This window comes from Lynx rufus, unplaced genomic scaffold, assembly GCF_022079265.1.
Source record: "Lynx rufus isolate CCGP_SWC_20201006 ecotype Redwood Valley unplaced genomic scaffold, mLynRuf1.p SCAF_18, whole genome shotgun sequence".
NCBI lineage: Eukaryota > Metazoa > Chordata > Mammalia > Carnivora > Felidae > Lynx > Lynx rufus.
Window position 1 is genome coordinate 29,913,540 of NW_025814832.1, and position 13,106 is coordinate 29,926,645.

General features: G+C 56.4%; 1 protein-coding gene across 1 annotated transcript; it reads right to left on the bottom strand.

Annotated features, from left to right (window-relative positions):
• Positions 1-698: 698 nt before the first annotated feature.
• Positions 699-12,443, bottom strand: CDR2L (cerebellar degeneration related protein 2 like). The gene is made up of 5 exons (XM_047080388.1): positions 12,368-12,443; positions 3,705-3,817; positions 3,263-3,411; positions 2,522-2,686; positions 699-1,590 (listed from the first exon to the last, which is right to left on the bottom strand). Exons 1-5 carry the CDS (start codon positions 12,441-12,443, stop codon positions 699-701), a joined length of 1,395 nt encoding a protein of 464 aa, XP_046936344.1.
• Positions 12,444-13,106: the final 663 nt, after the last annotated feature.

Genomic DNA, 13,106 nt, shown 5'->3' on the forward strand with positions numbered 1-13,106 from the left:
TGGGCTGAGGGTCTCTGGGGAGAAGCCCGCCTCACCAGGGCTGGAGTTGGGGGCACTCGGGGCCTGGCCGAGGCTCTGCATGGCAGGGGCCGTCTCTGACCTAGTCAGGACTCTGGGGGATGGGGCAGCTGGTGCTAAGGGGATGACAGCGTGTCACAGCTGGGGAGAAGCAGTGGGTGGTCCAGGAGACCCCTGGAACCAGCAACGGCTGGCTCTGGGATCCTCCTTCAAGTGTTTCCAGTTGTGGGAAGGGGTCAGGGAGACCTTGCATTGCAAATCTCTAAAAAAAAAAAAAAAGAAAGAAAGAAAAAAAAGAAAAAGCCAAATAGTCCAGAATGGCTTTCAGAAGCCTGGCCATGAATCTGAGAGCAAGGCTCAGGGTCAGGAAGCCAAGGGCTGGGGAGGCTGGGAATCCCCGGGGGAACGGGGATGTTTGGCTTTGAAACTCTTAGCTGCGTCTTTGGGCTGACGCAGGATGGTGGAGGGTTCTGGGCGATCCGGGAGGTGTTGGACACCTCCCAAGTCAGCAGAGAACAGACTGGGTCCCCCCCACCTCCCCACGCTCCCTGGGCCAGGCAGCAGCCTCCACTGGGCTATATTGCTGCTAAAGGGCTCCCTCGCTCACCAGAGGCTGCATGGCCCAGGCATGAGAGGCCCTGTGACCTGACCCTGGGGGGAGGCTGCAGGCCGGGAAAGGGTCACTTGCTGCTGTGCGTCTTCACTTTGGTGGCATTGATGTCGGCCTTGGTCTTCTGGATTCTGGAGAAGATCTCTTTGAAGAGCGCCTTGTACTCGGGCTGGCTCTGCTCCAGCCGCTTGTCCACAGCCTCCACGTGCTGGCTCAGGCTCTTCTCGCCCACCCTGGCCTCCCCCTGGCCCTCCTCGCCCCCGCGAAGGTCTCTCCACGAGCTGTCGCGGGAGATGGGCCGCGAGGTCTGCACGCCAGCATGCCGCACCCCGGCGCCGTGCTGCCGGCACTTGCTCAGCAGCTCCTCGTACTTCTCGAGCAGCGCGTGGTACTGCTCGTCCACTTCCCGCAGGATGGACATGCCCCGCTTGCGCACGCTGTTGGCGTGCAGCGTCAGGTTGCCCGCGTGCCGGCTGGCTGGGTCTTTGGCCACGATGGCGTTGAGCGCCGTGTCGCTGCAGCTCTTGCGGACGGCATGGCCCGGGGAGGCGGCCGGAGAGGAGACGCCGTCCTGGGCGGCCGAGTCGTCCCCGCTGCCGGGCTGGGGGTCATCGGCCTCCGGGGCCTGGGTGAGGGGCGCGAGCAGGGCCTCGGCCAGGTGGTCCTCCCGGCCCAGCAGGTAGGTCTTCGCCTGCTTCATCTGCTGCAGCTCCAGCAGCTCGGCCTCCAGCTCCTGCACGCGGAGGCGGCAGCCCTCCATCTCGCACAGCTGCCGCTCCAGCTCCGCGTACTCCTGCAGCACCGCCGCGTACTCGCGCTCCGCCCGCTCCTTGCGCTGCCGCTCCTGGCCCACCTGGGAACGCAGCACACCCACCAACGTCTGCAGCCGCTCGTTCTCCTGCTCCAGGGGCCGCGGGCCCAGCTCCAACGAGGAACTGTGCAGGCGGAAGGCATCCTCGCACCTGACGGGGAGCAGGCCGGCAGACATCTGGTCAAGGCCAAGGTCCCGGGTCCAGCTCCCCCACGCTTAACACATCTCCCGGCCAACGGGCAAGATCGTCTGTTTGCTCCTCTGGAGCCACCGTCCGCCCTTTCTCTCCCTGCTCTCTGCCCTGGGCGGCTGACCACGGTGACCTGCGTCAGCCAGGTTTCTGCTCTCTCCTGAGCTCGACCAACGGGAGCCACCGGCAGCAGGTCCGAGCGTGGGAGCAGAGGGAGGTCAGGGAAGGTCTTCCCCAGATTCCTTCCCCGGTTAGTGCTGGCCAGGCGGCACCTGCTTGCCTTCCAGTAACCTCCTTCCCCTGGCCCCTTCAGGCCTAGGGGGGAGAGCGGCCCCTCACTGTTGCAAGCCTGGCATGCTGCAGTGTCCCTGTGGTCTCCCCACACCTTGTCCACACCCCTTCATCCATCACACCTCAGTTACTCCGTGCGAGGTGCTGTCTCCTGCCAGGACCTTTACTGAAACACCCACTAAACACACAATAGGTATTTTTATCTTAAGAGGTCATCCTGTTAAGGTTTACTGAGAACTGAGAGGTGTAGTGGGTTAACTCCTCCTGAGTTAGAATTCTGGCTTAGTAAAGAGGCGACCTTGGATAAGCTCACATAACCTCTGGGCTTCCGTTTCCTCATCTGAGTAGTGGGGATGATAAAACATACCTCGCGGGACTGCCACGGGAATGAAAGCACTGCGAGTGGTGGGCACACGGCCAAGGCTCACTAAATGCCAGCTGCTGCCTGTTGTTGGCAACAGGATCAGTCCCTCCAACAGCCTGACGATGCACCAACTCTCATTCCCACCTGCCGCCTGGTGCCCACCCTCTCCTTCCTCCGGGACTCGGGGACGCCGTGCAGGGTCCGGACTGCCCCCCACCCCGCGGCACCCTCGCCTACCGGGGACTGGTGCACAGCTCCTTGAGACAGGGGAAGGTGTGGATGGTGCGCCTGCGTTCCCGCTTCTCCCGGCGCACTCGCAGCTGCTCCAGGCCCCGAAGCTGCTCCACCTGGGCCTGCAGTTCCTCCACCTGGGCCTGCAGGCGCTCGATGGTCTCCGTCAGCCTGGGGGTGGGGTGGGGGACATACATGGGAGGGTCTTTAAGGGGACAGGGCCAGCCCTCCTCGCTGCAGCCCTGGAGGGACTGGGGATGGAGGTGGGGACAGATGGGCAACCTTGGGCCCCCGCTTCCTGGTGCTGAGGTCAGAGGGAACTCCCCGTGTGCCCGAGGACCCGCCCGGCCCCTCCAGGGCTGAGCTGACCATCCTCCCTGTGTCACCTCAGTTCCTCCTACACCCTTCAAGCACTTATCACCCTGCACGGCAGTAAAATATTTACATGCCTGCCTTCCCGCCCAGGCTGTGAGCTCCCAAGGGGAGGGAATGTCTCTCTGTATCCCCGTCACTGTATCCGCAGTGCCTGAACAGAGCCTGGTATATAGCTGGTGCTTCAAGAAGGGCTGTGGCCTGAACGCGAAATCCACCACAACTGACAAGGGCGATCTCACCACCATCCCGGGGTCCCAGGCCCGGGTTTCTGGGAGAAGGAGCATGAGTCACACCCACCAGACCATATGCCCACCGGCAACCCAACCTGACCTCCCCCTCGCTCACCCCCCAGCCCCGCCACCCGGCCCTCACCCATGGATCTTCTGCTGGGCAGCCTTACTCTCCAGCACCAGCTTCTGGTTGGTCAGCTCCAGGTCGCGGGCTGTCAGGTCCAGCTGTTCGTACACTTTGGCATGCTGCTCATTCATGTGCCGCAGCGTGTCCAGCTGCTTGGTTAGGTACTGGAGGGGAGAAGGTTGACAGGGCTGGGGACAGTGTGTTCACGTGGGCCATTCTCCTACTTCTAGGAACACGTTTGCCTGGAGGTATTGGTCTGCAGCAGGGGGGCGGGTAATGATGGTGGAGCAACGGCTGCCTGGGATAGTTGTACAGGTTGTGAACCGGCACAAGGCTGTAGGGCCAAGGCTGAGTCTGCTAAGAGGGCACCTTTCCCTAAGCTATACAAGGGCACCACAGGCCAAGGGGTCCACAATGGGGGGGGGGGAGCAGGTGCAGGGCCTCCGTGGCCCCTTACCTCGATCTCCTGCACTTGCTCCTCATTGGTGGCATACATCTGCTGCAGAGACTCCTCCAGCTCCTTGTTCCTCTCCAGCAGGGTCTTCCCCAGCTCTGCGGCCAAGTGCAAGTCTAGTGGAGAGGGGGCAGAGGGTGGGAGAAACATGAGCAGCTGAATGGGCTCAGAGGACTCCGGGGAACGTTCCGAGCATTCACTCTGTGCCTTCGGGACTCCAAGACAACCGGGACACGAGCTGGCCTCAGGGAGCCCACAGGTCTGGGAGTGGATGAAAGCCGGGAGCGAAGACTTTACACTGACCGTCGCTTCTGCCTGCAGTGTCCTCTCCCCAGACACTCCCAAGCCTCATCCCTCCTCACCTTCCAATCTGTGCTTAAATGTCACCTTCTCCAGGAGCCCTTCCCTGACCGCTGACTCAAAACCACACCCTCCCCCACCTCATACTCCCTCTCTGTTTAATTTTTCTCCTTCGCGAGTATCACCATCTAGCTTACCAATTTGCTCATTTATCGTGTTCATTCTCTCCCCCCCCCCCGACTAATTGTAAGCTCAGAGGGCAGAGATTTTGCCCATTTTGTTCACTGATATCCCAGGCCCTGCAACAGCAGGGGCATAATAAATATTTTCTGAAAGAACGAGTGAGAGGAATGTGCTAAGAGAATCGACAGACGTGGGGCCAAGTGCCCTGGGATGATAGGTAAGGGAGAGCTCACTCTTCCTGGGATCAGTGGGAGGCTCAGGCAATGGGCAGCTTTGGGTTTGGAAGGGTGTCTAGGAGCTCGCCGAGAGGCGAAGGAAACAGAAAGACTTGCTGGGTATTAGAATCGGATGAGGGGCGCCTGGCTGGCTCAGTCAGTAGAGTGTGTCACTCTTGATCTCGGAGCTGTGAGTTCAAGCCTCAGGTTGGGTGTAGGGATTACTTAAAAAAAAAAAAAATCTTAAAAAAAAAAGAATAAGCTATGCCTTTATTTAAAAAAAAAAATTGGATGAGGCTTCAGAGCTCTTTGGCCCAACCTCCTTATTTCATGGAGGCCAGGCTGGAGAAGGAGACAGAAGAATGACCCATCCAAGGTTATGGCCACACTGGAAGCAGAATTCAGGTCTCCCGGCCCTGGTTGGGGACCATCTGGTCCTAGTGACATGCACCCCTCTCAGAAACCTCCTTTCTCTGGGCAGCAAAACCATCATCCTCTTCCCCCCCACCCCTACCCCCCCAGCAGCCCTGATTCTTGTACCCTAGGACTGGAACCTGCTCTCCCCTCCCCCAGCCAAAGGTGCATGAACACTGTCAGAGAGGCAGTCAGGGAGGGGGGTCTAGCCTGTTTCTGGGGGGCTGTGTGGTGTGGGGGGGGGAGGATTAAAAGGAAGTGGCAGGTGCTGGTATTCCTAAAAATTCTCTTTAGTGGGTCTGGAGTTATGTGAGGGCCCCTAGACATTTGGAGTAGATATTCCTCCGTATATATGCCTCATTCTTCTTAGAAACAAGGGAAATAACATACTTATTATCATAAAGGAAAAATTTATTATTTCTTTTATTTATATATATTAAAAATTGTTTTAATGTTTATTTATATTTGAGAGAGAGAGAGAGAGATAGTGCTTGAGTGGGGAGGGGCAGAGAGAGACGGAGACAGAATCTGAAGCAGGCTCTAGGCTCTGAGCTGTCAGCACAGAGCCTCACGTGGGGCTCGAATTCATGAACTGTGAGATCGTGACCTGAGCCAAGGTCACTGACTGAGCCATCCAGGCGCCTATATATATAATATATATATATATATATATATATATATATATATATAATATATATACACACACACACATATATATTTTAATGTTTACTTATTTGGAGAGCGGGAGAGAGTGCGGTGCACAAATGGGGGTAGGGGCAGAGATAGAGGGAGACAGAATCCGAAGCAGGCTCTGCGTAGTCAGCACAGAGCCTGATGCAGGGCTCAAACTTGCAAACCCCGAAATCATGACCTGAGCCAAAATCTGATGCTTCACTGACTAAGCCACCAAGGCACCCTGAGGGAGAGAAAATCTTAAGCAGACTCCACGCTCAGAGTGGAGCCCGATGTGGGGCTCAGTCCCACAACCCTGGGATCATGACCTGAGCCCAAATCAAGAATCAGATGCTTACCAGACTGAGTCACCCAGGCACCCCAAGTTGCTGTGCACTTTAAATGAGTGAATTAGCTGGTGTGTGAATTACATCTCAAAAAAGCTGTTAAAAAACAAAAACAAAAACAAAAAACCACAAAAAACAAAACAAAACACTTTAGGCAGTTTAATCCAGAGACAGAGACTGATGTTAGGGAGCAAGGCCCTTAAAGAGGTTGGTGATAGGCTCTGATTGGGTTTACAAGGCTCTTTTTATTTTATTTTATTTTTTTAATGTTTATTTATTTTTGAGACAGAGAGAGACAGAGGGTCAGAGAGAAGGAGACACAGAATCTGAAACAGGCTCCATCCAGGCTGTCAGCACAGAGCCCAGAGCCCGATGTGGGGCTCGAACTCACAGACTGCGATCATGACCTGAGCCAAAGTGGGCTGCTTAACCGACTGAGCCACCCAGGCGTCCCAGGCTCTTTTCTTTTTAAAATCACTTTAAGGTTTGTGTTAAGTGTACTTGATGTGAAAAATCAAGCAGTACAGAAAGGTTAAAAATGGTGACCAAAAATTACTTGGAAATGTACCTCACATATTCTTAGATCTATAACTGGGAAGTCCATAAACAAATGGATGTGGCCTCAAATGGTTATGACAGAATGGTTATTTGTAAGTAATAGAAGTTACAGTCTGTGTGTGTGGCATGAGAGGAGAGGGGAGGAAGCAGGTAGATGAAAATGCCCCATTTAGAGAAAGATGCTGTCCAACATGCTGGTCACCATTCTTATAAACAGCTCTCTGGGCTTAAAGCAGCTAGAGGTACAATTTTGTATGAACAGGATGTTTTTTGTACCTGCTTTTTTCACTTAACAATTTGGCATAGGGGTGCCTGGGTGCCTCAGTTGGTTAAGCGGCCCACTTCGGCTCAAGTCACGATCTCGTGGTTTGTGGGTTTGAGCCCTGCATCGGGCTCTGTGCTGACAGCTCAGAGCCTGGAGCCTGTTTCAGATTCTGTGTCTCTCTCTCTCTCTCTGACCCTCCCCCATTCATGCTCTGTTTCTCTCTGTCTCAAAAATAAATAAATGTTAAAAAAAAATTAAAAAAAAAATTTGGCATAAAGAGTTGTGTCCACGTATATCTACATGGCCACTTTTAGTGGATGTGAATATTCTATTGTATATAAGTCCCCAATAGCCACCCCTAAATATTATTGTTGGAATTTTATGTATTTCCATTTCCCCCCTCTATTGAAAATGAAACTATACAAAAATTCACAGTACAAAAATCTTTGTGCAAATCACTGCCTATATCCCGAAGATACTTTCCCAGAAACAGAATTACCAGGACAAAGGGTAGGCCTACTTGATTCATTCTGCCAAAACACTGTCCAGAAAACTTGAGTCTTTTTCCCATCAAGAGGTCGTTTCTTGAAACATCCCTCAATCTAGGCTGATGGTATAAATCCAGATCAAGATGTACAAGGGCAACTCTTCTGGGGACGATGTGATGTGGTCCAGGGATTCAGGTCTTTAATGCTTTCCCTGTTCAGACAGTGATCGTTCAAGAATCCCCAGAGGACAGAGGGTCTCTAGAGCCCCTCCTATCGAGTTTCATAAATATGGTTGTTTCAGCTGAGCCCCTTGCTTGGCACCAGACAGGTCTGGGGAGGGGGTTTTCTTCTCAGAAGAGCCCCAGACAGCAGTGGCTCACAGTGGGCATTTTTAGAGCAGGACCTCAGGCTTTTTGCCAGCCAAAGCTGGGGGTAGGACTGATATCACCTTATGAAAGCGAGGGGCCTGGCTAGCCGTGGGGCCTGGACAAAAGGCCAGGCTGCCTGTCAGGAACAAGCCTGGAGTCTGCTCCCACACATAAAGGTAAGGTTTTGAAACAGCCAGAGTGGAGTCTCCAGTCCGGGCCTAAGCCAGGAACGCGGGGCCCTGTGCCCGGATGTCATCCGGAGTTTCCCAGACAAGTGCAAAGCTGCTATCCTGGAGCAAGACTGCAAAAACTTAGCCCGGGAAAACACAAGCTGCTCTGCTAAACAGCTACCTCAGCCATTAAGAAAAAGAATCATATAGGGGGCGCCTGGGTGGCTCAGGTCACGATCTTGCAGTTCATGGGTTCGAGCCCTGTGTCAGGCTCTCTGCTGACAGCTCAGAGCCAGCAGTCTGCTTCCGATTCGATGTCTCCCTCTCTCTTTTTCTCTCTGCCTCTCCCGCCCTCATTCTGTCTCTCAAAACTAAATGAACATTAAAAAAGAAAAAAGAAAAACGGTCATGTAGATCTCAGAAGAAGCTTCAGCTTTGAGCAATTAACATCTGATGACGATGGCAAGAAAAACCAGGTGCCTGATACAGACCGGTCGGGGAATGGGCCACTTGCAGTATGAATTTATTCACTATGAGTTGGGCAGAAGTCTACAAAGTGTGAAGGCCTCTGGACCCGTCCGTCCACAAAGTGTGAAGTCTGCCGTTTAACGTCGTAGAACTGCAGCCCTATGTCGAGGGCTCAGTGGAAATTTGGGAGCCTAGCGAGACCACCGCTAGCTGGCGATGAGGGAGCCATAGCGCCTTCCTACTCTCTGTAATGCGATGGTGAATGTTTGGCTCACCCCCAAACAGTATCAGATAACTCAGGTATTATAAATGAAAAACAACAGAAGGCCACGTTCACCAGTGTTTTCTCCCTCGGGAACTGTCAGGGGGGTCTGTGAAGAGGCCACTGCTACTGATGCCGGCCCCTGTGTTGGCATTGGGGGCACGGGCTCCACGGCTGATCTGCTCGGCGTTCCCGCAGCTTAACCTAGAGCCCGAGACTTCAGGCTCCGAAGCTGAGTGAGGAAAGGTCAAGAACAACTGCATGTTACGCTTTTCCTTCCAGGTGAGCACGTGAGCTGGGCGTGCGTATTCCTGCCGCTGGCCGGCTGGGCCAGCTGCAAGTCACGCTATAAACCAGCGACATAGAAGCTTGCGCTGCAAAGGCTCCGCATGTAACCAGGCCGCCCAATGACTCAGGGGTGGGGAGGAAGGGAGCACAATAGAAGCTGTCTGGGGTGGGAGAAAAATCTCAGAGAGTGTCTCGGGGAAACTGGATCACAGTGCAAGCTAAGCTGGTCAAAGCTGCCAGGAGGGATCACAGGAGAGGTCTAGAAGGTGCAGAGCAGGGGACTGGCTGGAGCCAAGCACTGGGGAAGGTACACCAGCTAGCAGAGGCCTGGCGGTGTCTCTGGACTCCGGGCGGAGTGCGGTTCCCCCTGGACCAGGGGTGGGGGAGGCCCGGGGGTGGGAGAATGGGAGAGCTGGCTAAGGAGGAAGTAGAAATCGGAGTAATAAACAGTCTGTCATGGCCAGATTAATGGTCACACTGGACCAAGCTGGGGAAGTTACCAAGTCTGAATGGGCATCTCCCCTGGACGCTGGGCCCTGGAGTTTTCTGGGGTCTCCTGTGGTGGGCTTCGGCAGTGTTGCCCTCTGAGTGCCTGCTGACGTGTTCCCCATGAGCCCCAGAGGCCTGAGAGGGAGTGGCCGGCAGCCAAGGGGATGTCTCTGAAAAGAAACCCTGAAATCCCACTGTCCCCACTGGTTGGGGTTGGGGTGTGGCCCCATAGACTCTGGAGCAGAGAGGTGGGAAAGGGACAGGGGACAGGCACAGGGAGGAAGGAACAAAGATAAAGGCGGTGAGAGGAGAAGATCTATCACCTGGCAGGGCTGCGGGGTTCCTGCTTACAACCTCCAGGGCATGAATGTCGGGAACTCTGGGTCCACACAATTGGGGTCCGGTCACCTCCCTCTCCTTGTCATGTCAGAGCTCTTGCCCAAGGCTGAGACTCAAGGTCAGGCACCCAGGGCTTCACATCTGTGACTCAGCAGTCATCTCTCAGCACGGAAAGAGGTACCAAAGGCCCACCATGCCTGGTCCAAGGTCGAGGAGGGAGGCGGGCAGAGAGGGAGAGAGCCAGTGTGCTTAACAATCAATGGCTTTTTCTATTTTTACAGGTGCTTGTGTCAGTGCGCGGAAGGAACGTGGTGAGGATCTAGGACCTTGCTTGTCCCAACTGCCTCCCTCCACTGGGACAGAACGGAATCAAAGTCAAACAGCAGGCCAAGCTTCCAGAAAGTAAAATTGAGGTCTGCCCCCAGGGCAGGGGGGAAACAAACACAGAGGAGAGACCCAGCTGGCTGAACAAACCACTTCCTGAGCCACTCAGAGGCAACCAGGGAGCAGCTGGGCAGGAGAGAATTTGGGGGTTGGATACAGGGAAGGGGGATGTTACAGGCACCTGATCCCCAGTGTAGCTGGCCTTCGGCCGACGCTTCGCCCCACCATCCAGCTCTCTGTGCCGGGCTCTAGGAGGTGGTGCTGCACTGGCTGGGCCTGAGGCTTCCTCTGAACCCACCCTTGGCACTCTAGAAGCTCCTACTTTCTAGTCACACGTGGTCTTTTCATGTCGCTCTGTGCCTTCGTACGCCATCCACTCCGCCTACAATGCCCAGGCAGCCCTTATTCAACCCTCCAGCTCAGAGGACCTTTTGCATCAACCTTTATGAGTCTTACACCAGAAGGCCCTCTGTCTCTGCTCTCACTGCCTTCTGCCCTCACCCAGGGCGAGCAGACATTTGTGTTTTTTGGCTCAAGAAGTCCGATTTCTTCTGACACTGCCTCATTTCTGGTTTCCCTCCTTGTTCCTGGACCCTGGCTACAGGGACCCTGGCTACTGGGGCTACAAAGCAAGGCCAGCTGCTGCAGACCAGCATGGCCATCCCCTACCCTAGCCCCAGAGCATGGCAGCCTGGCCCCGCTCGAGTCTCGACACCTCTCGCTCTCCAGAAGCAGTGTATCTCCCACCCCTACTCCCTGGCTCCTTCCTCCCACATCTGGGCCGGGCACAATGCCAGAGACTTTGTTAGGGGTGCGGGAATGAAATGAGACAGCAACAATATCAGCATCAGCCTCCCAGGAAGCCATCTTCCCAGGAGCTCAGCTTCCAATCTTTCCATCTAGGCCTGCCTCTTCCATGAAGCCCTCTTACTGTATCCTAACACCCACACTTAGTTACAGGCCCACCTCTACCTGCCAGGGTGCACCCAGGAGGCCAGGGCTGGGACTGCTCCCAGCTCCCAGGACGGTGTCTGACACTTAAATGTCAGCCTGATGGGTGTGTGTGGGATGCAAAATTTGGGGGGTAATGCCCAGGATGGGGGACCGGGTTGTCACAGCCAGTATTGGACATCATACTCCAGTCAGGGAGGCTGAGGTTAGACTCTAGGGTGAAGAATATGGTAGAGTTCAGCCCAGTACCCCCAGTCCCACGCTGGTCCCCCAGAGACCGATTAACCCACCACACTCCTGAGTACAAGGACAGTCTCATCTACCAGCAAATCTGGCCACGTGGGGATGCGGGTCAGGGCCAGGAATCAAAGGCTCCAGGATCTGGTCAGATGCCTCACATGAGGGCAAAGCTAGGCATCTGGGGTCCCATGGATAGGCCACTCAGAGCATGGGGTGTCAGTAGACACTGAACCAGAGTTGTGTCCACACACCCGCCTGGCTTGCTGGGTGACAGTGGTCACTTCTCCTGGACACGTTTCCTTGCCCCTCCAGCTCTAACCATCCAAGAATGAGGCACTTTGGGGGAAGAGAGGGTGGATTTGACTGTATTCCAGCAGACCTTGGCCCTGACCCTCTTAGGCCTCCTCCTCCTTCCTGTCCTACAGCTCCACCCCCTGCTCAGAGTGATGTCACGTTGGCCACCTCATCACCAGATTCTAACCCCCTTCCAGCCACCCTCTCTACGCTCAGATGGGAGTGGGGGAGGTGGCTCCCCATTTACTCAGGCTGTAGTCTGGTGCATTGTTCAGAATGCCCAAACCCGGTTCCCTCCAACCATGAATCATTTGGGCAAAGGCCGGGAGGAAAAGGGCCTGGGGACCCCCTTCCCCTCGAGCCGTTTGGAGACTCCAAGTTTTTGCTGCTTCTTGGCCAGCAGGGTCCCCAAACCCCTATACCCTCCCTGGGTAGAGGGTAAAGAAGTTGGGGAAACTTTCTGGGAGCCTTAGAGCTCAGGAATCCTGGCAGGGGAGGGTGCCACCGGATTTGGAATGGGATAACTTTCCCCTACACACACACACACACACACACACACACACACACACACACACTCACCATTCCTCTCAGCAAAACATAGCCAAGGAGCCACCTCCAGGCCTTCACAGACTTCTAGCCAGTACTCAGGACCCCAGTAATAGTAAGGGCGCCTGGGCAGTTCCTGCCTCTAAGATGAGGTGGGTGCTCTGGGGGAAGTATGCCCCTGTCGTTCGGGGAAAGAGAATGGCCGCTCCCCCCACTTTTGTGTGTCTCCGCCGGTCCCGCCCGGGTCTTCTCGGGCAGCGCTCCCTGTCTCCACGTCCCCATTCTCCAGACGCATCACCCTCGGAGTCCGGCGCTCCGGGTCCAGCCCAGCCCTCCCCGGGGTGATACTGCTCAACAATGGAGAAGCGGACAGGGGTCGCAGGGCGCACCCCGCTTTCCCGCCGCACCCACGCCGCCGTGCTCACCCTGTTCCAGGTCCTGCTGGTCGTACCAGGGCTCCTCTTCCTCTGTGAAGTCCTCCATCACGGCGGCTCTCCGCATGGCCCCGCGGGCGGCGGGCGGCAGGCGGGCGCTGCGGCGGCGCGGCTCAGGGCCGGGGCGCGGGGCCCGGGACAATGCGGTGCAGGCGGGCCGGGCCTCCCGCGTCGCGGACTCGGGCTGCAGTGCCCCCGCCCGCGCCGCGCCCCCTCGCCATCGGCCGCAGACCGGGCGCCCACGCGGGGCTGGCGCGCCGCCGCGGTCCGGCCCGGCCGGGGTCCTGCGGAGCCGGGGGCACCCGGCGGCGGCGGCACAAAGGGTGGAGGGGCGGAGACGGCGGGCCGGAAGGAGGCAAGGAGGGCCGGGGTCAGCCGGCACGTCTGGGGCACTAGGAGTACGCGGGGGCCACGGCGGGCGCCCCCCGCCCGGCTTCGGCCCGCGCTGCCCCCGGCCCGCCCGGCGACACCGGGAGCCGCCGCTGCATCTTGGCGGGGTCCGCCCCGCGCTTCCCTAGCCGCCCGCTCCGCGGGGTGGGGCCGGCCTCCTCTGACCAATCGGGAAACGTATGCAAAGATGGAGGCGGGGCCGAGGGCGGGATCTCCTTGGTGTCTCGGTGGGCCAGTTGCTGATTGAACCTCACCCTCCCTCTACGTCCAACTCCTCCAACTATGGCTCAGTGTCTGAAATGATTTTATTTTGTTTACCTGCTGTTGTCTCTCTCTCCCT

Bases quoted from the DNA above. Each gene is read 5' to 3' on its own strand.
- CDR2L (XM_047080388.1), bottom strand. From the start codon at position 12,443: ATGCGGAGAGCCGCCGTGATGGAGGACTTCACAGAGGAAGAGGAGCCC. The intron at 3,412-3,704 runs GTAAGGGGCCAC...TCTCCCCTCCAG, and splicing joins AGCAAGTGCAGGAGATCGAG to TACCTAACCAAGCAGCTGGA. The intron at 2,687-3,262 runs GTGAGGGCCGGG...CCCCACCCCCAG, and splicing joins GCCCAGCAGAAGATCCATGG to GCTGACGGAGACCATCGAGC.